Source organism: Paramormyrops kingsleyae, chromosome 21 (genome assembly GCF_048594095.1).
Source record: "Paramormyrops kingsleyae isolate MSU_618 chromosome 21, PKINGS_0.4, whole genome shotgun sequence".
NCBI classification, from domain to species: Eukaryota; Metazoa; Chordata; class Actinopteri; order Osteoglossiformes; family Mormyridae; genus Paramormyrops; species Paramormyrops kingsleyae.
The window spans coordinates 7,079,039-7,103,285 of NC_132817.1; the positions used below are offsets into that span (position 1 = coordinate 7,079,039).

Consider the following 24,247-nt stretch of genomic DNA (forward strand, 5'->3'; position numbering starts at 1 on the left):
ATCTATGTTTGGAAACTGTGTTTTTAATATGCTAGTTTTCCACCCCAAATATAAAATTAACCAATTACACCAATTTTTGGGCGGCCTATTATCACTTAGTCCTTATGGAAGGAAGGAACATCTCGCCCAACGTGAGTTAATATGTTCATTCCTCATCAGGAGATCCTACCCACTAACCCAAAGCCTCCCCTGCATTTTAGTGACTTCCATTTTTATTTTTTTTGGGGGGGCATGACAAAAGCTGCAAACATCTCTGAGGCAGAATGAGAGACTCATCGAGAAACACGTACAGACCCAGCAGCCACGGTACGAGAAAGACGTGACAGGTTTTCACTTACTAGTGCACTTGGAAGCGTCTGAGTGAGGAAGGAGGAACACTGAGCTCACAGGATATAAATAGCACATGTGCCACAGAAGTTTGCCATTTAAACAAACCTCTCTGTGATGGTGGGGGATGAGAAAGATGAGTCTTTTATACCAATGTATTATAAAATAAGGGTACGTTTCTTTAAAATCTAAAATGTAATTGAGTGTAAATGCTTGCCTCACTGGTTTGATGCCACGTTCAATGTCTGCATATTCTCATCTTTACGTACAGAAGCAGGATGGGTGACCAAGCGTATGCCCTGGGGCCCACCGCAAAACCGGGGGGGTGAACGAGGGACGGCACGGTGGGCCGAGATGAGACCCGCCATTGGCTGACGGCAAAGGGCTGGCCAATCGTACTGGGCACCCAATTCCCACTGGAGCCATTAGGCTGGGACTGAGGTTCAGGTGCCCTCAGCGGAACTCTGTGCCACAGTCTTTACGGGTACTGCTCAGCTCAAGATCCAAACCCCCGCCCCCCCAAACCCCCGCGATGGTCATTCAGGACGACCCCCTGGGGAAGCCCCATTGGATGCCTGCCTAGCTCTTGGAAACATCCTGAGTGTCTCAGTAAGGAATTACTGCAGCGTGGGACAGTAGCCCTAATCTCCCCATCCCCAGATAAAACGTCGCTTTGGATTGGACCAAATAAAAAGCTCAGCCAATGGCACCGAAGTTCTATGTGCGTGGAGCAGAAAGGGAACCCATTAACCATTATGATTCTAAGCAGGACTATTCAGCGAAGGTGAGCTTTGCCATTCCAGTGCCCACAGTGGGGCGGCCCCCACGTCTCAGAGTCCGGCAGAGCAGCCCCGCTCCATTCTGACCATTAAGTATTAAAGGTGGGAGGAAAATGCAAAGTGTAAATTTATGCGGTCCTGCATTCAAGGACTCGCGGCGTTCCAAGAGAGCAAACAGCTACAGATGCCTGCTGCTTTCACACTCCCCGCACCCCTCCTCCTCCCCCCGCTAACGCTTCGTGGCACAAACCCGGACCTCAATAATAGCCACTTCTTCCAACGAGGCCACTGTGACATTCTGCAGAAGGCCCTCTCTGTCATTTGTTGCTCAATTCAAGTGAAGAGGTTCTACTACCAAAAAACACACAACGACTAATAAACTGCCTTAAATGGAAATTCATTATCACCGATGCCACATAAGTGCTCTGATCATCAGGAATGGACCCACTGACCCATCCATCCACATCCATCCATCCATCCATCCATCCATCCGATGAAAGCAGCACTTCCCGTTCCACTTCATTTGATCGTTCAGTGAATAACTGGAGATCATAAATCTCACTCACTCTGCAATCCGTCTGTCTCAACAGCTGAACTGATGTTCTGAAAACAAGAGAATCTTAACGCCGCAACCAAAATTAACGTTTTAAAGCCTGTGATGCGTCCGACTGATCAACCACATCGGTCAGTTGGATGCATCCAATGCGTATTCGTTGGAGCGCTACGATTAATTTCTGCTTGCAAATTACATGCAACTGTTCTGCAGTATTTCTTCTTTAATTAAAGGAGATATTCCAAAACTCCAAAGCTTTGCATGAGGAGGGAGCTTTACGAAGGTAGATTCAGCGTGATAGCAGGCTCGAACAGTAACACTAAAGGCACCTACATCCCATAATAGCTGTGACTGTTCTGTCCCAGTATGTCAATATATGGTTTTGCATCAGAGCTTTTATACACTCAGAAACCTGCATCTAATCTCCCACTAGGAAATAGCCAACGGGCGAGACGGCACAAACAAGCACCCAGGGCAGATTTAATCGACGTCCCCGCGAAGATTCCTTTCGATTTCACTGGTGCCAGCATGCAAACAACTGCGCGACGAGGAGATCGCCGAAAGTGTGGGAACGACAGAGGCGGCGGATAAGATCCGCGGCATCGAGCCGCGCGGAGAGCGAGGATTTTCTGCAGGGAGGCATGACCAAAAATAGGGCAAAGTCACCTAAAATAAGCTGGAAATAGTGCTGCAGCTTTACTGCTTGGTGTAAGAGAAGAGAGCGCCTCCCGCTGTAGGGGCCTCTAAGGACAGAGGACAAGTATGTCAAAATACTAAAGCGTGAGATTAAAAAGGCAGACCACAACCTTATGGTGGGTGGGGGGGTAGGGAGGGGGGTCAGGCAATGTTAAAGTCATGGGAACGTCCTGCAGTCGATGTCCTGGTTTTCGATCCTCTGTCACTTGAAGATGGGGACAGTCACCACATCAGTGACAACCCCACAGACACGTCAGAGCGGACCCCATGCCGAGGTTCTGACAGGCGGGGGCGTTATCGGTTCCGGTGACCCAGTTCTACATCCCCCGCAGCTTCTGGGCCTGCCTGATAAAAGCGGACGGCTCCCTATGAGAACGGCATTCTGGGAAAAGGACGCCGGCCTCCCTCCGACGGGTCCTGCAGAGCAGTTTAAAGGAAGCTCTTGTTGCTCAGCTGGCAGAGCCTCCGCACATATCTCCCCCCCCCCAACACACACACACACACACACACACACACACACACACACACACACGCCACACCAACCCCCAACTCAACACGGAGGCAGGAAGCTGGCAGTTCCTGGATAACCCGCGCTTTGTCCTTCCTCCCGAAAGTGTGGTTTAAAAACAAAAAAAGTTATTTCTGGGGCACAGGAAGTTTGATTCCATCACACATGACCTTCACACCATTTCATTTAAAGACCTCAAGTTCACCTTCCTTAAGTTCCCGTGCCGAACAATAATGGAATAAATCCCATGAGTATATAATAATAATAATTAAATTATTTATAAAGCGCCTTTCTCACACTCAAGGACAATACATAAAGCAGAATGTAGACAGTAACAACCACAGCATAACGACGACTGAGTGTGTCACATACTGATAGACACATTCCTGAAATAAATGAGTTTTCAACTGGGGCTTGAAGATATCAACAGACTTTCTCTCTCGCAGACGGCGAGGAAGTGCATTCCAGAGTGTCGGTGCACTCGCACAGAACGCCATGTCACCCATGGAGGACAGTCTGAATTTAGGTACAGTATGAAGGTTAGAGCCTCGTGATCTTAGTGTGGGGGCTGGAGTATAAGGAAGAAGAAATAATGAAAAAACAACAATAATCATGACAATATTATTATTATTATTATTATTATCATCATCTTAATCAATTATCATTATTAACATTAATATTAATATTATTATTAATAATAATAATAATAATAATAATAATCGTATTCTCTACCCCAGTGTGGGCACTGCGATTGTACACTGGCACTGCAATTGTCATCACATAAACTTCATGTGATGAATAAATGTGGAAATTAGGTAACATTTCGTGATTCACCCTGAACGACTCGCGAAGCAAACGGCTGTGGAATGTGTGGGACTGTCCCCAGCCTTCTGGGCTCAGGAGACTCAAACAAGCAAAGACGCCGGTCTCATGCGTCACCGAAGACGAGAGAGAAAAAGATGGCAGCGTGCGTGTTGTTCGGGACGGCCCCAAACCACCCGAACGAGGAAGACTATTATTCCACGCCTCCTACTCCAACTTCTTCCATGATCATATCGAAAGACCGCAAACAAAGACCAAAAAATAAAAGTTGCGGCGGGAGCCGCCTGAGGTGGTCACAGGAATCTCGTTCCTTCAGGTCGCAGATAAACGAACGAGACTCGTTACAAGGTGTGGTGCAGAATCCGAACCCGGGTTCAAGGGATGTGAAGCGAACAGCTAAGGAAGAAGATTCTAAACAATGGGTGCGGATTAAGTATGGTGGGGGCACAGAAAGCCTGATAATGGGCAAGGAGAGAAAAGGTGAGGAGGCGACGGTGAAGCAGCAGGGAAGGCGAGGGGCAGGAGCTTTCCGGAAGCATCCGTCCGCCCCTCATCCTGCACAGCATCATTCAGGAGATGTTCACCCCTGGCAATTAATGTTCTGTGCGAGAGAGGCGGGGGGGGGGGGGGGTCCAGTAAAATGCTCTGATGCCACCCCCACCTCAGCCCAACAGGAAGAGAGAAAGAGAGCGAGTCTGTGTTTACCTTGTACACCTGGCCGTACGTCCCATTGCCAACCAGTTCCACCAGTTCAAAGATTCCCGCAGGGTCCTGGAGGGAGAGGGCAGAGAAATCAGGTGAGACTTTGGCTCAGCGCCCCGGTATTTATGGTGAAGGCTCCACCGTGAACAGATAAAGAACAGCATAAATCGTTCTGTGGCATAGCGATGTGGCATCTTCGGAGCACGCCTCTCGGCCCAAATCAACTTCCAGGGAACCGCTGACTCACCGACAACATGTGGCGGGTGCTGGGGGCGCAGGGCCCTTAAGCCCCATGCGGGGCACTCACACGACCCCAGGGGAACATCATTAGCACCGCTGGAACCCCCAGTGTGACAGAAATGTTGCTACTCTGTTATTCTCAAGTAGCAGCAATGAAGTTTATGCTACATAGATTTTGAAAAATGGTGTGAAAACAAACAATAAACAACAAAAATGAAAAACTATAACAATACAGTGTGCTCATCCGTCCATCTGTCCAAACCTCCATCCATCCATCCATCCTCTATACGCGGTCCCAGGGTTCCAGGGCTATTAGACGACGGGGAAGAGCTCGCCACACACACAGAGCCGTGGCGGAGGCTAGAAAATCAGGTCAACTGTTCTGTAGCCGATTATATAAATATTAGGAAACAGCAGCCGGGTTTAAAAGAGGGTCTGGCGGCAGGAAGCCTTTCCCACTAAGAGAGAACAGGGCAGGGAGGGGGGGGGGGCAGTGGGCACTTTTACGGGACCTGCTTCATTTAAGGCCCCCACTGCAGGAGGCAATGCATCTGAACAGCCAAGCGCTGGCGTTTGATAAAAAGTTCCAGTAAGTCAAACGGTTGCAGTCAAAACAAGCCGAATTTCCCAGAGGCAGCAGGCAGAACAGACCACGCCCTCTTCGGATTGGCCTTGGGCAGCAGCACCGGGAGGCTGATGTGGTAGCAGCCTGTGGCACTGCCAGGGCTTGTCCTCCCGCGAAGACCAACCCCCCTCTGACACATTTCGCTGGAAGAAGGCGGGACCCAATCTCCAGTGAAAAACGGCATTGTTTGCCAACAAGAAGATGACAAAAGATTTATGTTGGATGAAAGACTGTGGAATTAAGCATATAATTGCCTGGTAAACATCACACACACCCAGGTAGTAAATAAAGAAAAGCCACAGGAACTCCGAAAGTTCCTAGGAAATCGTGGCATAAATAGACAGGGAGTGACCTCAAGCAGCAGATTGACAGTAGGGTCTTAACCAGCATTGACTTCATGCTAAATCTGCCACTAAATCAGCAGAAAAGTGGGTCACACCACCTCAGCTGTCTGCCTCAGCACTTTCGGCCGCTGAACACGCACCATTTCCCCAGCATTTCCTGCAAAGCCACCCCCCCAAACAGGCTGGCGTGTCACAGACGAGCATGGACAGGGTTCGCCTGACACCAAATGAAACTGCCCACCAATTGCGTGGTGGATTTGATGTCATGTGATCACTCATAAGATTCTGAAACAGTCCAGCTTAGGGAGAGGCGAGCGACGAAACGATTGGGTGAGGAGAACCTGGCCAATAGACACCCTAATTTTACATACCCTTAGGCCTGGCGCTCCAATTAAAATACAGTCTGTTCTGGACAGGAAAATGATCTTTAGCCTCATTTACATTTTATTTATTTACCAGATTCTTTTATCAGAAGTGAATTTGCCCCGCAACCCAGTAGGATAAGCAGGTTGGACAATGGATGGATGGACATACATTTGAGAATGTGGAGTCAGACAGCCCCCGGGGTTTGGCCTGCAGGTCCAGTCACCCATTGAAGACATTCAGCGCATCATGAAACGAAAAACACAAGGGAGGCTCCAAACTGTTGAGCAGATAAAATTCTATCAGGCAAGAATGGGACAATGTTTCGCTCTCAAAACTCCAGCGACTGGTCTCCTCAGTTCCCAGAGTTCCCAAGAAGAGGTGATGCAACACCTTGATAAACAAGTCCCTGTCCAAACATTTTGGAAACATTCAAATTGAACATATATGTGTCATGCAACTACATCATAAAACAATCACTTTTCTCAGTTTCAACATTTAATATGTTGCCTTTGTTCGGTTTTCAATTAAATATGGGTTTATATGACTTGAAAATCATTGCATTCTGTTTTTATTTACATTTTACACAGCCTCCCAACTTCTTTGGAAATGGGGTTGTAACTGGGGTCAAGGGCCTTGTTCTGCGGCCCAAAAGTGAAATCACTCTGGTGACCCTGGGACATGAACCAGCGACCTTCTGATCACGGGCACAGCAACCTGCTGAGCCACACACTGCCCCCCCCCCCTTAATCCAAATCCTTGCACTACTGCTAGCAAACAGAACCAATGCCTTCTGTTGGGCAGAGAAACATATATGCACAACATAAATGTGGTCAGATGCGCACACACAGACACACACACAGACACACACACAGACACACACACAGACACACACACAGACACACACAGACACACAGACACACAGACGCACACCGACTGTTTGATGCCCAAAAGCCGCAGGATTATGCGGATCTTCAGCCATTAAAATACTTTGTGACGCTTCACTTCATAAATGACCAGGAGCCTCAGGATAAAAATATCCCGTCTGCATTCATATTTTATAGGCTGGATGGAAGAATGGTCACGCAGGAGACCTGACAGAGTGTGTGTGTATGTGTGTGTGTGTGTGTGTGTGTGTGTGTGTCAGCCCCTGCTCTCATACACACGCACCAGTGCCATGGGCTGATGTCTCCCCCCACTACCCCATGAGACAGGGGGACACGGCATCCCAGAGTAGGATTAGCATCTTACTCTGTTAAGGGAAACTAGATTGTCTGCAGCCCAACCCCTCTGACAAGGTGTCGCGTGGAACAAAGATATGCAGGGGGGGGGGGGGGTGACCATTCAGCCAACATCAAGGGGGGGTGGAGTCGGAGTTAAGGAAACAAAATCAGGTGTGGTGCTCAACCGGCACTGAGTGGGAATGGAAAACACATCAGTTCTTTAGAATGAGTCAGTTTGTGGTTCTCTGATTATCAGCAGGAATTTTCTCCCCAAATTAGACTGAGAGACTGATTTAAAATGAAAGTGAACGTGCACACACAGACCCCCACGCACGTACGCGTGCACAGCTACGTACGGCTGGATGCACGCCTACTCACTGTGCCACAGGCTCTGGGGCGATGTGCCACTGAGCGACGGAATTTCTGCGTGTCACATGACCTCCCCCCCACACCGCCATTCGGTGGTCTGCGTTTGGCCGCTAGCCAATCAAATCAGACGCCAGTGGAGATGAGGGCATGTTGTGAACCCTACCAGGCAGCTTCCAGAGCTAGTAAAAACGAATGACCAGGCGCCATGAAACATCCCATGCCTGGTTATAATATTTATTATTATACAATAACATTATGCTTATTGCTATACTGTGCATAAATGCAGCCCATGTGCATGAGTGCTTGAATAGAGGTATCCCACAGATTACACAGAAGACACAGATGCATCCAGAGAGCACCTGGGTTATTTTGCCACCGATCCAACATTACAGTGAAAACAAAACAATCTGACTCTGGCACAGCAAGCCAGCATGAGATGGTATCGGGGTTAGGTCTGGCTCCGCACAGGGTTACAAAAGAAGGCAGGCGATGACTTAAAGTGCTGCTTCAACAGGGTATACAGAAGGTGAGGGAGACATTCAGCCGCAACGAACAAAGGAGGCCAGAACGGCGGGAAGTTTAGAGCAGGCCAGCACACTTCCGAAAGGGAAAGCAGGGATCGTCGCAGTGATGATTTTTCAATCACATTTGACACATTAGCAACATATGCAAAGCGGGCAAAGTAAACGTCAAAGATGGGACCCATTATCGACAGTCAGCTACACCGATCTCTCTCCTGTGTCTTGCAGAGCAAAACAAAAAAAAAAACGTGATAAAAAATTTCAAAAGACAGGGTAGAGACAGGATCAAGTCAGGGCCAACAGGGGAATTGTTTCCAGAGGTCGATTGACCGCTCTCGCTCTACAGACAATTTTACGCTACATTAAGCGCCGATCCATAGCAGTTGCTCCAAATATCCAAGTAACACACACACACACACACACACAAAGAAGTTTGGGAACCAAGCCCCTGAGATATTTGCCCTCAAACTTCTTTGCTTCTGCCAAAATGAGAAACTGTCTGGTGTTTGTTCCGAGGGAAACACGTGCTTATTCACGCATGACCTGGGTTCTCCTGTCTTAAGGTGATGCAGACCATGCAGTCCTTCTTCCACGAAGCAGCGCTGTGTCAGCCAGCGTCAGCACCACGCCGAATTTAGCCTTTTCCTCAAAGGCCATAACGTAGACAGCGCAACAAGACCGAGAAACAGACAGGCAGATCTTGCGGATTCCGCAAACTTTGTGACCGTCATTTGTGGTGCACAGGTGTATTCTGGGGGGGAAAAGCATGCGCTGTCAGGCCTCTGTCAGGCCCCATGACAGAATCAACAAACTTGTAGTCAATGTTAAGGAACATCTAAGGTTCTTGAAAAGCGAACAGGGGTTAGCTAAGGCGGCTAACTCAGACACAGCAAGATGGAACCTGGTTCATGGATCTAGGGGTCCCACCCCAAAAGTATTAGGAAAGTACACATCAATAACACCATACCGATGGAAGTTTATAGCTAAGCTGATTCCAGAATGGGTGCATCAGCCAAGAAGCCGAGCACTTCAGTCCAGCCAACCGAATGGCGAAAATATTACTTATTTGCTGGGCCCACAGTTTCCAAAAAAGGAATCTTGTGATGGTGGGGTTAAGGGCTGGAGAGCGCCAGCGTGCCCTCAAAACATCCAGAACTGCAGCACAGACACATTTTGTCTTGTTCACTTAAAAAATGTCATGTGTCCAACCCCCCACAACGAATCAGTGTTTACTGATCCACAGAACACAAGAGTGTCAACAGTTTCAGCAGGTGAAGAATGATTGCTGTCCCTCTCAGCCTTTTCTGGTTACTCTAATGGTGAGACTGGGAAAAATATTCCACCTGGGTAAGTCTGTCCTGTTAGCTGATTAGGAGAAGAGCACCACAGGCTCCGCTGGCGGGAGGCCGGAAACGGGACTGGCCAAGGAGCGGACAGACACGTGAACCGTGCACTCGTCTTCACGTCACAGCCCACACGGATGTAAAATAAAAAAAGGAAAAAATGCACCCAATGCTCTTTCTCCCCATGAAATACAGTAGAACCAGCAACGTAGACGGAGCCAGGTGTCCTCTCACGAGAGAAGGAAAATACTGACACTGACCCGCTATGTCCTGAATGCACGTGGAATAAAGTATGTTTTGCTTCTGCGCATAACTGAAACAGGCTATATTCACTGCGAATTTGTCAAGCACATTACTAGCAACGTGTTTATGTATTTCTTCATACTACGATTTGTTGTTTAGTAACGATTGTTAAGACATAACATGCACATAAATATCAATAGTTACCGTAGGCGATACTGTTTTCTTAATTAAATGACTCAGTTTTTATTGGTATTAACAGTTATTAATTACACCAGTTCTCGGTAATAAAGGCGCTTACGTCAAACTCCAAGTACCTGTCCTTTGGTTATAATTACAGTACCAGTTGCACGTAGTTTTGTTACATCAGGAAACTGGAGGTCAGCGGGGACAGGATTTTGCCGCTTCAAAACGCAAAAAAAAGTACTGTCTAATTTACAGTCAGTAGGCAGTAACGAGTCGCTCGCTGAGAATTGCAATTGTAAAGTCTAGCATCCAAAAGCCCAATATGCAAAATCAATAGCAACACAACCGACTTTATGTTTGCAGGAACCTTCATATAAACTCGGCATTACAGTATGATAAACCGTGTCCGGCAAAACATCGATAAACTGCGGAATTGTTACTGTAACAGTTAATCATACAATAAACACAATGTGCCCGTAAACTGCAGAAAAAATAATTGATGGTTTCCACAATGGGCTGATGCTGATGAAGGTGCACTTATACAATCACCTCCCAGTAAAACCCTTTATAGCAGATAGCAATCCCTGTATGCGCGTCAAAAACCAGTATACCATTGGCATTTTCTCTTTAACAAAGCGTTACACTAAACAGTTTGCACATCTTGGATACCTTGTCTCCGAATAACATATTTCTCTTTTCCAATATAATACCGTGGTTAGTTATGACATTTGGAGTAAAAGGTGTCTGTAAAGCGTACAGACTAATAACATTGCCACACCAACGGCGTGCATGTTGTACCGGGTGACTTAGAGTGTCAGTGATCCGGATCAGGTGCATAACTGCAATACAGCGGCCAATTCCTCGTTTCTTTGCTAATAGCCTGAAAAAAAAGCCCGATTCATTACAATTTACATCGCTTCCTCACTAAACTTACCCTCAACGCAGAAAGGTCAATTTCATCCAGACTTCGAGCCGGAGAGTCGCTCGCCATGTTTACTTATTTTCAATGGGATTCAAAATTAAGCAATCGCCCACTTAGTTCAGCCAAAAATATAGATTCTCCACTCTGGCCGGTGTCTTGATCTGAAACAATTCCAGCGATCCTGTTTAAAATAAATTTGTTTAAAAAAAAAATAGAAAAAAAGGAAAGACTCCCGAAAGCAGACAATACGGACAGCATAGGGGGCTGCGCTAAAGGCGGTTCGCTGGCGCACCGAAGGCCGGCATGCTGAGCGCCGCAGCGGGCGAAATCGCCTCGTACAGACCGTGCGCTTCGACGGAAGGAGAAGATCTAATGTCCGGAGATAGAGGACCAGCACATATCTATCAGGGATGGGCAGAGAGGAGGCGGGCACAGCGCCTCGGAACACCCACCTACTCCCTGCGTGTGTGTGTGTGTGTGTGTGTGTGTTCCCGTGCGTCAAGACGCAGCGCAGATCCGGAGTGCGATTTGTCTAATCAGATGAGCATATTTAAGTAGATAACGGATCAGCAAATCAATGAACTGTCCAAGGAACCTTTTTAAGCGTATATATTTGCATAACTAATTTGACTATTGATATCAAATTCAGATGGACCCAAAAGTCTTTTTGGTACAGTACTAATCCACGTTGGGCAATAATATCAAAACTGCTGCAGATTCTTTTACCAGCAGGGTGCTTTATTTGAAAACCGACAACTGTGTCAGCCGTGGGTCAAATCTATTTAAAACCTATGAAGTGTGTATGCATAGAATATATGACGAGGCTATACACGGATTGAGATGAGCTGCGGTATAATGCGCGTGGGGTTCTGGGAGGTAACAGAAATCTTGGCTGAGGAACCACTGTGCAGTGAAATATATTAGGGATAATCCTGTTAGCGACATGGCACCTGTCTCCACACACCTTTCCAGAAAGTCCCAATATTAAATTCTTCACAGAGTCCACAAGACAGCGCTACAGTGTGACCAACTCTTCTGTTGTTTCACAGTATGGCTAGGGGACTCTGCATTGTAAATATTTCATTTATTTTCCAGGGACGAGTGCCACTGTGAAATATATTAGCTGTGTGTGTTTTCCCCCTGCGGTGTGCTTTTTAATCGCTACCTATGATTTTCCATTATCGACCTATATAATGTATAATTACAATGTTATGTTCTTATTCTTGATATGAATTGACTGGCCATAGCGAATGATCGTGTACACGGACCGCGATTTCCTGGCACCCCGTCCTGGATACACCCCAGCCGTGAGCCCCGTGTGTCCTGTGTTGATGAATGACTAAATTTCAGTCTTCTCTCACGCATCATTTCTCGACCTATATAATGTATTTTTAATGTAACGAATTGATTTTTTTTTACTTATATTGTATTTCTACAAAGGTCACTTCACTCTGAAAAATTGTGAACAAGGAATCATCTAAAGGTTAAACTCGATCGCGAATGATTCACGAATCACTACGTCCCTGTGCAGCCACAGCACCCCCCCCCCCCACCCCCCTCAGGTGGGGGGTGCCCTACTTTGAGATACAGGGAACTGGGAAATACTGTCTCTATGTGTGACCTAACGTGCCTGTGCAATTTAAAGACAGGAAGTAGGGACAGCGGAGACATGTGTGCCTCAATATTTCATTTGGATTCATTAATCGCTCCAAAACATAGCCCTTTGTATTTAAAGTAACGTCCCCTCCCCAATATCAACCCGTCTCCTACGCCATTGTTTCCAGGCAATAACACTAATTGGGATTTCTGAATTGCCTATAGTGCATATGCAAGGATGTACCTAGAAAATGTGAACCCCCTCCCCCCCCCCACCAACTCAATTTCACATTAAGTGCTGGGTCCCCTGTATCTGTCAGAGTATCCATGACGCCCCTGTGTGCGAGTGTGTAAGTGTGACTGTCATGGACTGGCATCTTGTAATACCCACATGTGTGTTTGTATATAAAATAAATACACTACATCGAATTTAATGTCATTTTAGCAATACAATAGGTGTGTATCTGTATTTATTCATTGACTGAACATACTGTACACTCACCTAAAGGATTATTAGGAACACCTGTTCAATTTCTCATTAATGCAATTATCTAATCAACCAATCATATGGCAGTTGCTTCAATGCATTTAGGGGTGTGGTCCTGGTCAAGACAATCTCCTGAACTCCAAACTGAATGTCAGAATGGGAAAGAAAGGTGATTTAAGCAATTTTGAGCGTGGCATGGTTGTTGGTGCCAGATGGGCCGGTCTGAGTATTTCACAATCTGCTCAGTTACTGGGATTTTCACGCACAACCATTTCTAGGGTTTACAAAGAATGGTGTGCAAAGGGAAAAACATCCAGTATGCGGCAGTCCTGTGGGCGAAAATGCTTTGTTGATGCTAGAGGTCAGAGGAGAATGGGCCGACTGATTCAAGCTGATAGAAGAGCAACTTTGACTGAAATAACCACTCGTTACAACTGAGGTATGCAGCAAAGCATTTGTGAAGCCACAACACGCACAACCTTGAGGCGGATGGGCTACAACAGCAGAAGACCCCACCGGGTACCACTCATCTCCACTACAAATAGGAAAAAGAGGCTACAATTTGCACGAGCTCACCAAAATTGGACAGTTGAAGACTGGAAAAATGTTGCCTGGTCTGATGAGTCTCGATTTCTGTTGAGACATTCAAATGGTAGAGTCAGAATTTGGCGTAAACAGAATGAGAACATGGATCCATCATGCCTTGTTACCACTGTGCAGGCTGCTGGTGGTGGTGTAATGGTGTGGGGGATGTTTTCTTGGCACACTTTAGGCCCCTTAGTGCCAATTGGGCATCGTTTAAATGCCACGGCCTACCTGAGCATTGTTTCTGACCATGTCCATCCCTTTATGACCACCATGTACCCATCCTCTGATGGCTACTTCCAGCAGGATAATGCACCATGTCACAAAGCTCGAATCATTTCAAATTGGTTTCTTGAACATGACAATGAGTTCACTGTACTAGAATGGCCCCCACAGTCACCAGATCTCAACCCAATAGAGCATCTTTGGGATGTGGTGGAACGGGAGCTTCGTGCCCTGGATGTGCATCCCACAAATGTCCATCAACTGCAAGATGCTATCCTATCAATATGGGCCAACATTTCTAAAGAATGCTTTCAGCACCTTGTTGAATCAATGCCACGTAGAATTAAGGCAGTTCTGAAGGCGAAAGGGGGTCAAACACCGTATTAGTATGGTGTTCCTAATAATCCTTTAGGTGAGTGTATATTGAACCTGTTTTCTTACAAAATAATAGATGAGTCAGTGTGACTTGACGACATAATATAAATACACTCATTTACCTCCCAGCTCACGCTACATTTCATAACATGGGATTTTACGGCCATGTGTTGTTGGAGAACCCTGTCGAAACTTATCTTGAATCATATTTCTTTGCATTACCAGCACTCACAGCAGTTGATATATTGAACACATCCCTTCTCATGTGTATGGGTTCAATTCAGTAATTCTGGTCTAAAGTGGAAAATTGTTGAGGCGGGGAAACTTCTTTTCTCGCGCAAATTGTTGAAAATCAAATTTAGGCCATGTAAGTGTGTGATAAGTAGCAGCTTCAAAGGACTCAGCAGCATCGGAAGACTCAACAGACAAAGGAGAAGCAAATATATCTGAAAAGGGGGATTTTTATCTGTAAACTGCCAGGCTGGAATCCAGAAACGCTCCAGGATGTGTGGGACTGTCCTACAGGCTTCTGCTGTTTCGTAATTTCCTGGAGAATTTAGCAATCAACAAACCCGATGATAACCTTTTATTCAGGTCACTGGGAACAAAGAATCGGTGCAGACATTAGTACAGAGACTCCGGTCACCTGTCTCTTCCAAGGTAACAGTTTTCTGGCTCCACCTGATTCATCGTTACTAACTTGCACTTCCTGGTTTAAATGCCAGGTAAACAAATACATAGTTACAATGGACATTCATTGGAACTGAAGTACTGCTTTCTTCTACACGTCTGTTTCTGTTTCTATGCTTGATACAGGGTCGTGACTGAGCTGGAATGGGAAAAAGGTTGAGGACCACTGGTATAAGGGATATAGGGTTAATATACAGTGTATATATATATATAATTTTATACACACACACAGGGATCATAAACCTCTCCATACAGAGACAAAAGAGTCCATGGAAAGACTGGCCTATGTATTCTATGTAATGAAATACCATATCTGTGGCAAAAATTACATTTTGATCAAAATGGGTGTCGGAAGGGTGTATGACATACAGAAAGAACCCAAAAACACCCTAGAATGGCTAAGCTTAGATGTTTAACCAATCAGTGAAGCCCAGCTTAGATGCTTAACCAATTAGTGAAGCCTAGCTCAGATGTTTAACCAATCAGTGAAATCAGCCAAAATAGAAAATGGGGTAAATGGTCAGCCACTAAGGACTGCTAGCCAGGGCACCTTGTAACATGGGTTTTTTATTATTTGTATTTCAGACTTGCTCGGACCTGCATTACTTATTTTGCTTTGCTCCAAAACTGCAGGTGAAGTGCAGGTTCCCTGCATGTATGGGATCCTCGAGCGGCATCGGAAAGGCCTGTTCAGCTTTGGCCCAGAACTAGTTTTTCTACATGAGAAATAAATACATACTCGCCGAGCCAGGCTAGAAATATCCCCATCCATGTCTCCGGGGAGGTTCTGTTACGCAACATCACTCCCGACATTTCTGAGGTGCATAATTCATGCGCCGATACGTTCTGCTCTATCTTATCAGGCTAATGGGGACAGAGCGCTGAGACACAAAGCCCTCCCAGCCGGATCACTGGCATGGCGGCTCGGAGAGAGCAGGAAGCGAGCAGGAACGTTGCCCCATGAAGAAGCTCTTCACCGGCGACCATCCAGAACCATGGATTCGAGTCGTACTGTAAATTGTCCGAAGTCTGCTCCTTCTACGACGAATCTAATCCTTCTCTATCTAGGGATGACAGCACACTGATGATTTCTGGCCATCAAAAGCTTCAGCGTGACTTTGTCTGTATGATAATGTCTGGACTGGTCCACCTCAGATTCCCAGTTAAACCCATGGAGATGAGCTGTGAATTGTGGCTGATGAGGCAAAGATGCATTGTGGGTTAAAAAAGAAAAAAAAAACTCTTAATGGGGAGAGTCAATAATTTTACTGAACAACTTCCATGGAATGATGCAAGGAATTGTCTGATGTGAGTTTCCTGACACTTGCAAACCTAAATAACAATGCTCATTATAATAATTTGTCACCTGTCAGTTGCCCAACCAGTGTGACAGCTTAGGCTCAACAAAGGCCACTAACCATTCCTGATTAATATCACTGCAGCCGGTGAACAGCAACATGACTGCGTAGTTACCTATCCTGCAGCAAAAGGTAATACAAACGTTAGCACGGCGGCACACTTTGCACGTCCAAGGTTCCACACCATTGTTATCCACAAACACTCGATTGCATCGCCATGGAGATCTCCAGCAGGTAGTAGGTTTAACCTTCCTTTGACAAACACACTACATACCAGTGAGATAGTTTAAAAGAAAATATTGATAGGTGGGTGGATGGATAAATGTTGAGGAATGATTAGTCTTATGGTAATGTAGTTGTGGTGCTAAATTAAGCACATTTTATTATTATTATATTTCATTTTAAAACATCAACAAATGTCTAGCATGTTAAAAATATTATAATTTTATTTTGTTGAAGTGTATTAACTTAAAATGAGCCTTTCCAGTTATTAATTGCACTTTCAATGGGTGTCAGGCTTCTGTTTTTAGAGCCGTTTGCTAAATCGGTTTTAGATTTTGATTTTAGTGTTTTGTTCATAGACATTCACCTTCTGTTTTAAGAGCAATGTCATAAAGTGACCAAAACACTGCTGTGGGGAGACGTGATGCAGTGACAGGGTGTAAAAGTCGAGGCTGTTTTATTGGACCCAAGCAACAGAGATACAGCCATCATTTACTTTTTGTCCTTATTTTGAGAATTCTGTTTTCAGCAACGGAGAATGTCTATACTGAACAGTTAATGCTGTATATTTGCAAATAGGGAAGAAAACCGTGTATATTTGCATTTAGTTTTAGACACTGTTTTAATAACTGTGTTTGTGACATGTCACATGTGGCTTTGACTTAAAATTAAACATGTAGACAACTTCAAAGAAAATACAGACATACTGTATACAGATGTATACACACACACAGATTTGCAATTATATCTTGGTGGGGACTCTCCATTCATTTCCATGGGGAAAATTCTAATCCCAACATGAAGACCTTAACCCCTACCCAGCCCTAACCTTAACCATAAATAACCAAACAAAATACTTTCGGTATTTTTAGTTTTTTGATTGCATTTACACATCTTTGTGGGAACCTGAAAAATGGTCCCGACAATGTCAAAAAAAAAAATCAGGTTTTTATTACATTGTGTGGAGCATTTGGTCCCCACAATGTAATATAAAGATAATTCCCCCCCACCCCACCACACACACTTGATACAGTTTTTGGTCCCCCACCCGTGAAAATCTTGACACAAAAACGTTGGGGGGCATTTCGATAAAAAAAAATTTCAATGAAACATAAAATAGCTGTCTACATTAGGAATATCAAGGATCATTTTAAGACACATTACAAGACACACGTTGTATTGCCTGAAGCAGGTCACTGAGATCTCGCCGTTCTGTTCCAGTAGGTTCATTGACCCATTACACAGTAGCTAAAATCACTGAATGTATAATAGTATTAGTTGTTTAACAGAATCGTTGTTCATTTATCTGATGGAACCAGGTACTCATGAGAGAATAGATTTCAACATTGCACACAGACTTTCACAAGCATGAACACAGCTCATCATGTTTACTGCAATCATTGCACCTGTTTACAAACACCACAATAGAGTTTATCCTTGATCTGCATTCCTCTCTGTTGCTGTTAGAGCAGATGCTTCTATACTAAGCGATGCACAGAACAGGTCAGCCAGTCCCCGGAGTAACTGGGGGCCTCGCTTAAGGGCTGAAGAGTGAAATCACCCCGCAGACACTGGGATTCAAAGCAGCAATCGTCTGATCACAGACACAGCATCCTGACCGGCTGAACCTCATACTCAGTGTGCACGTTATCATGGGACACTTTATATTGGCCGTGCGGCTTTTGGCACGACTGGTCAAACGTCTCGTGAATTTATGCAGCCTTCAGTTCCCACTGACACACCTGCATCACAGTCTGTCAGAGGCGCAGAGCTGTTCCTGTAAAAGCACATTTTCATGTCACCCCACTATTTCCGAGATGATTTTCCTTAGTGCCGTTAGTGACCCTCTTTCTGGTGCCTTTCACAGGAGACGTGTTAAGTAGCAGCCATGGCCGAATTGTACGGCACAGTTCTGAGACGCCTGCAGCTGTGAGAAACCGCTTCACAGGTGGATAGTTCGGGTCCAGATCAAGATTTTGTTTCAACCAACCAGATGAGTATAAATAGTCTCTCACAGAGTAACTCAACTGGTTGGTTGAAACAAAATCTTGATCTGGACTTTTACCCTCAGGACTGGAATTACCCTCCTCTGTTCATACAATCGTGTCCACCTGCCCCTAACCCACCATGTATCCATCCACTGGTTTTCTGACCAGCTGCGCCAAGTGTCATATTCCTTACACACCGCATTCAGAGTGATTTTTCATTTATATATTTATGTGTCAATGGTCTGTTTTGTAAGTTTCGAGTCAGCTGTCACTCCTTGTGAGAAACACATAAAATGATGAGATTCTGAAATTAATCAACATAAAAGTTATAAATTATCACTAGGATAAATTAAACCAAAGATGACATTGAAAGGGTTAGCCAGCTCAGAGTCGGTTGGTGTGATACTTTGGGGGGAGAATAAAGATCTGGCAGGGAAAATGTACCTTGATGTTAATATAATTCATACAAGCTGGTCAGGGTCATGGGCGACCTGGGCACAAGGCGGGACTTCAGACTGGAGAGAATGCCAGCCCTAAAATAATAATAATGTAATTTCAGTATAAAATTTTACTTAATGTTTTCATTTCTGCATAGGGTGCACAGAGAGCGACGAACGTGGGAAACCTTGAATGGCCTGTGCAAAGATAAATAACTAAAAACACATGGTGGTTTCTGGTCTAACGACAGGAGCGAAATTGTGGCGTACTGCCAGATGAAAACCTGAAAGAGGGACGCCCTCTGTCTGCTCGACAGGGGTACTGCGAGTGGACGCTGGGTAGGAGCCTCATCACTGGCATACCAAGAGAGTCCAGTGTCATAGTATCCTGACCCCCCCTCGCCAGGTTGGGGGGGGGGGAGATATTCCTCTTCTTGTTCCTCAAGGCAGAGGTCATACATGAAGTTTTGAAAGCTTTAAGATATCATCAATGTAGCGAAGAGAGCTGACAGATGACCCCTGACGGCCTCTGTATTTTGCTTCTTCCTTAAAGCAGGACCATGGTTGTCAAATTCCCACACAAAGAGGGGATTTATTGAGTTTAGGGCAGCCTGTGTCCACCTTTTCACATTATACACTTCAGTTTTACTGCTCCTCTAAAGAGGCACTTAATTCCTTTTTAAAAAGATCTATTAAGAGCTTGAATAAAAATAGCTTTGGCACTGTTACTTGACCATAGATTAATATCGGAGACGCACATTTAATTCCGTAATTACAAGGTGTTACTGTCTTTAGAAAATGGTTTATCACGAAGTTTGGTGAGAGGAAGAGTGCAGGTTGGTACAAAAACCTGCGAGTCTGTGAGCGCGCTTGTTCTGGACGTGCCGTGACGGGTGTCCGACAGCGCCACCCACTGGAAATTCAGAGCCGTGCTGTAGATGCACTCAGTGGTTTCCAGAAGAGTCACCGCGAATGAGCCATGCTGACAGCAGCCCTGGAGCCCTGGCCCGTTAGCCCTGGTCCTGGACATTCAGTGGACCTCAGGTCCATGTCTCCATGGGGACCATGGCCTCTTTGGAGCCAACTGGGGGCAGAAGGTTCTGCTCGCTCAGGAAGTTAAGTGGAAACTGGATCAGGAAGCCGCGGATCTTCTTTAGCTCCTCCTTAGCCCGAGCTGGATCTATCTTGTCCAGACCCAGCTTGCACAAGTAATTCTCCATCTCCTGCATGTTCCGCACGTCGCTGGAGGGCAGGCAGCGAAACACCTGGGCAAAAACGTGGAGAGGCACCATGTCATCAACACCAAAGCCAAGGGCTGTATTTTGTATGTTCAGCTAGTACAGAATATTCCAGAATATTCCATGGATCATCTTTGAGTACTCATCAATATAGAATGTTCTAGAACAGAGGTGGGCAATCTTATCCGGAAAAGGCCAGTGTTTGTGCAATTTTTCACTGCAACTCCCTAATTAGATTACCATTTAGAGGACTGATTAGCTGAATGGTCCTCACATCTGGATTTGAACAACTGACTTAAAGGTTATCCCAAAATCCGGCATATACACTGGCCCTTTGCGGATAAGAAGGCCCACCCCTGTTCTAGAATGTTACGTCATTTAACAGTGATTCAGCCCGGTGTTGAGCCGCAAGACTAAACGAGGAGTACCTTTTCATAAATGGTGGCATTGCGAGCTGATATGACCATCCAGACCTCCTTGTAGAAGCGATCGCTGATGGGGTCCGTCACCTCGATGGTAGGGTCCGCGAAGGCGCCGAGGATCGTCCTGTGGGGCAAGTAGAGTGAATTTGTTGGTGTCTGCTTGCTTCGTACCCCTCCCTCAGAATCCCTCCAAGAACTTGCCTGAAACACTCGAGCCTCAATTGCAGGCCGAACCGTCCAGCCCTGTACTCCTGTCCATCCATCACAGAGTCCACCATCTCTGTGTCTTCCACGATGACCGCCACCTCGCTATCACGCTTTCCCAGCATGCTGCGGTCATTGATGTTGGCCGAACCTGGAACAACCCCCCCCCAAAAAAAAGGACGGGTGAGGTCTCCTGTAAATGTCACCTCAAAGGGAAACGGTGGACTGCAGCAAACCCACTTCCCTGGAGAATCATGAAGGAGAATGAAGATTGAGATAATGCTCGTGGCCATTTTGTTCCCTCGTGTATCTTTGACCGGGTGATTCAGTCCGACAGCAGGCTAATTCAATGACGGCAAGATCTGGCACCTAAGGAATCCACACTAATCTGATTCCAGCGATGCATTAAGTGCCATTACCTGTCTTCATTGAGATTGCTTTCACTTCATCCAGAGTCTTTCATCTGCAGTCAGTATTTATAGTAATTATGACAGCCTAGTGAGTCTGTTTTTTTATTTATTCATGTTGTTTGTTGTTTGTGAGAGACGTTCCTGCCTGCAGTGTCAGGCTTCCGGAGGCAGGAGTGCACAGAGAGAGACGCTCACTCCGGGGAGTACAGCGAGGAGCACCGAGGGACACGGGGATGACAGGAAGGGACGGGGGTTTCATTTGGGGACAGGAGTTGATACAGCATGGAGCAACAAAAAAAAACAAGACAGTCTTATAAAAACCCAGATAAAAAGGAAAAGGACCCAAGGTCGCGGCTGAGGGCTGAGACTCGAGGGGTGAGAGATGACAGAATGAACTTTGAGGCTAAAGTAAAGTAAATAATTAACTAAAGCATGTAAATAAATAACTAAAGTAAATAATGGCAATGAGGCACAGGTGAACCAAATGGATGTCCAAGTCCATGACACTACCGCACACCAGGACAGCCATGCATCCCCCCAGAGAGAGGCGTGATGCTTGCCGTATAGTATTGTGACTGCTATAGTATATTTTATTATAAAACAATACTTTTCAGCATCCTGTGTGTATAATGTTACTGTGGAAGCTGGGATGGGGGTGAGGAGCGGCTGGGATGGGGGTGAGGAGCGGCTGGGATGGGGTTGAGGAGCGGCTGGGATGGGGGTTAGGAGCGGCTGGGATGGGGTTGAGGAGCGGCTGGGATGGGGGTTAGGAGCGGCTGGGATGGGGGTGAGGAGCGGCTGGGATGGGGGTGAGGAGCGGCTGGGATGGGGTTGAGGAGCGGCTGGGATGGGGGTGAAGAGCGGCTGGGATGGGGTTGAGGAACGGCTGGGATGGGGGTGAGGAGCGGCTGGGATGGGGTTGAGGAGCGGCTGGGATGGGGGTGAAGAGCGGCTGGGATGGGTTTGAGGAGCGGCTGGGATGGGGTTGAGGAGCGGCTGGGATGGGGTTGAGGAGCGGCTGGGATGGGGGTTAGGAGCGGCTGGGATGGGGTTGAGGAGCGGCTGGGATGGGGGTTAGGAGCGGCTGGGATGGGGGTGAGGAGCGGCTGGGATGGGGGTGAGGTGCGGCTGGGATGGGATTGAGGAGAGGCTGGGATGGGGGTTAGGAGCGGCTGGGATGGGGTTGAGGAGCGGCTGGGATGGGGGTGAAGAGCGGCTGGGATGGGGTTGAGGAACGGCTGGGATGGGGTTGAGGAGCGGCTGGGATGGGGTTGAGGAGCGGCTGGGATGGGGTTGAGGAGCGGCTGGGATGGGGGTGAGCTCTTTGTCTTGGTCTGATTAGCAGCTTGGGCTAGCTGCAAAAACTTTCCTCCACTTAATGTCCCGTCTGAAGGTAAGGGTAAAAATAAGACATATTTGGACACTTGAGCCCCTTGAATTGGCTGCCAGAACGCTGTGTGATTTGTGTAACTCCAGAGAGACAGAAGGAGAGAGAGAGATTATGACTGCGCTCCTGCCTGTGATACAGAATAGTCAGCCCTGATTTCTGTTTCAGTATCTTTGGCATTAGCATTGTTGATTCTGGAAGTATCAAAACTTCAAATGAATAGATATATGAATAGATCACTTTGAAGTGCTAATCCAAACATTACCATGTGCAATGCCTCAACTAAGCACCAGGGGGTGCAAGAGTATCACAGCCAAGAACTAAACATAGCCCTGACTACATGTAGAGTTGCATTCTGATGTGAAAAAAATGCATAAAAATACATAATGAATGGAACCTTGGGAATGGAAGAATTTCCTTTTTAAAATTAATTATGAAATAAATTTATACATGTGCAGTGCAGCATGGTTACTCTAGGTAATGCTCTGTGTGTGTGTGTGTGTGTGTGTGTGTGTGGCCATGTATATATTACTAATGTCCCCACAATGTGATAAAAACCTGCTATTTTTATGTTGTGGGGACCATTGTTTCTGTGCCCAAAAGGGGAAACTCGATATTAAAGGGCCGTCAGCCTCTCAATCCACGCCCTCACCGATGATGACGGTGTTGTCGTCGGCGATGAGCATCTTGCTGTGCACATAGATGATCTCCGTCACCAGCCGGCCCTCCAGTTCGGCATGGGTCCGTAAGCCCCCGAAGGAGATGTAGTTAATCCACTGGTCCCCCACTGCAGGGAAGAGTAGATCGAGTCAGTTCACTGGTCTCACACTGCAGGAGATGAAGTTAATCCACTCACTCCATAGAGACAACGGTATAAACAACTCCCACAAGAATCCCTATCCGAGGATGACACATGACCCTCACATGACCCCGTCCCCATATCACATGATCAGACCACCATCTATCACCAGTACACAGAGCTGAGGAGTGGCCCCAAGGCCAAACCAAATCCCATAAAGCCCTGAGCTGTGAACATAAACACACACTGGTATTTCTGTAAACAGGTACGCCTGTGGTCTGGCCTCAGCTACCACTCACAACACACTCTCACGGTCACACCAAAACGAACAGGGTCACCAGTGCACATGGGGTCACCAGAGGGTCGTTTTACCGATGAATGAAATGAAGCCTTATTTGCTCTTTGCACAAGTACGAGAGCAGGTACATCAGAATGTGTTTTTTAAACACACACCCCACCTTGCGCTAATTTTTAAAGTCAAACACGCATACATTGGTGAGTGCAAAGCTTTGGGTCAGACTGCAGGGTCAGCTGTCCAACCAGCACCCCTGGAGAATTTTTCGGGGGGGTTAAGAACCTTGCTCAAGGGCCCAAAATGGATGTGGCTACTATGCCAAGTACAGGTTTCAAACTGGCAACCTTCTGAGTCACCGATTTGTAACCTGCAAAGGAACAAACTGCCCACCAACTGAATGTTTCGCCCTGAGTTTAAAACCCACAGCAGAGGAACCTTCTTAAATGGAGAAACAGATCCATATGAGATGAAAGTTATGTGTAGGGAGTTCAGATAAACAAGCACCCCCCCTTTTTTGATCCCCTGCCCCCTTGTGTTCCTTAAAAACAGGTCAGCTGACATCTACTGCAATCACAAAGCGCCATCATTCTCAAAAATGTCACAGTTGTAGATTGTTTTGATTCCCAGCCCCGGCCGCAGCGATGGGGTTATCTGATTGGCCGCCATCATGTCTGACACGCCAGGATAGGTATGTCAGAAAGGAGGTGGATTTCTTATAGGTAAAGACTGCCATCCTCAGTCCTAGATTATCCGGCATCACATAGGG

General features: G+C 46.3%; 2 protein-coding genes across 7 annotated transcripts in view; both read right to left on the reverse strand.

Annotated features, from left to right (window-relative positions):
* The window catches only part of LOC111850490 (traf2 and NCK-interacting protein kinase-like), a 54,638-nt gene extending 43,469 nt beyond the window's left edge, over positions 1-11,169 (reverse strand). Inside the window, exons 1-2 of one of the 4 annotated variants that reach the window (XR_002839810.2) lie at positions 10,776-11,169; positions 4,391-4,456 (exon numbers count right to left, since the gene is read on the reverse strand). Coding sequence is in view for 3 of the 4 variants with exons in the window: in XM_072704019.1 (XP_072560120.1) it covers positions 4,391-4,456; positions 10,776-10,832 (123 nt within the window). In the remaining variant the exon portion in view is untranslated. The remainder of the gene's footprint in view (positions 1-4,390; positions 4,457-10,775) is intronic. The other 3 variants (XM_072704019.1, XM_023824428.2, XM_023824432.2) reach the window with 3 other exon arrangements.
* A 5,735-nt stretch (positions 11,170-16,904) lies between these two features.
* The window catches only part of pld1a (phospholipase D1a), a 31,077-nt gene continuing 23,734 nt past the window's right edge, over positions 16,905-24,247 (reverse strand). For all 3 annotated transcript variants that reach the window (XM_023824416.2, XM_072704555.1, XM_023824415.2), the window contains 4 exons: positions 23,040-23,174; positions 20,588-20,741; positions 20,393-20,510; positions 16,905-19,991 (listed from right to left, as the gene is read on the reverse strand). In XM_023824416.2, coding sequence (XP_023680184.1) covers positions 19,767-19,991; positions 20,393-20,510; positions 20,588-20,741; positions 23,040-23,174 — 632 coding nt within the window. In that variant the 3' untranslated portion in view covers positions 16,905-19,766. The remainder of the gene's footprint in view (positions 19,992-20,392; positions 20,511-20,587; positions 20,742-23,039; positions 23,175-24,247) is intronic.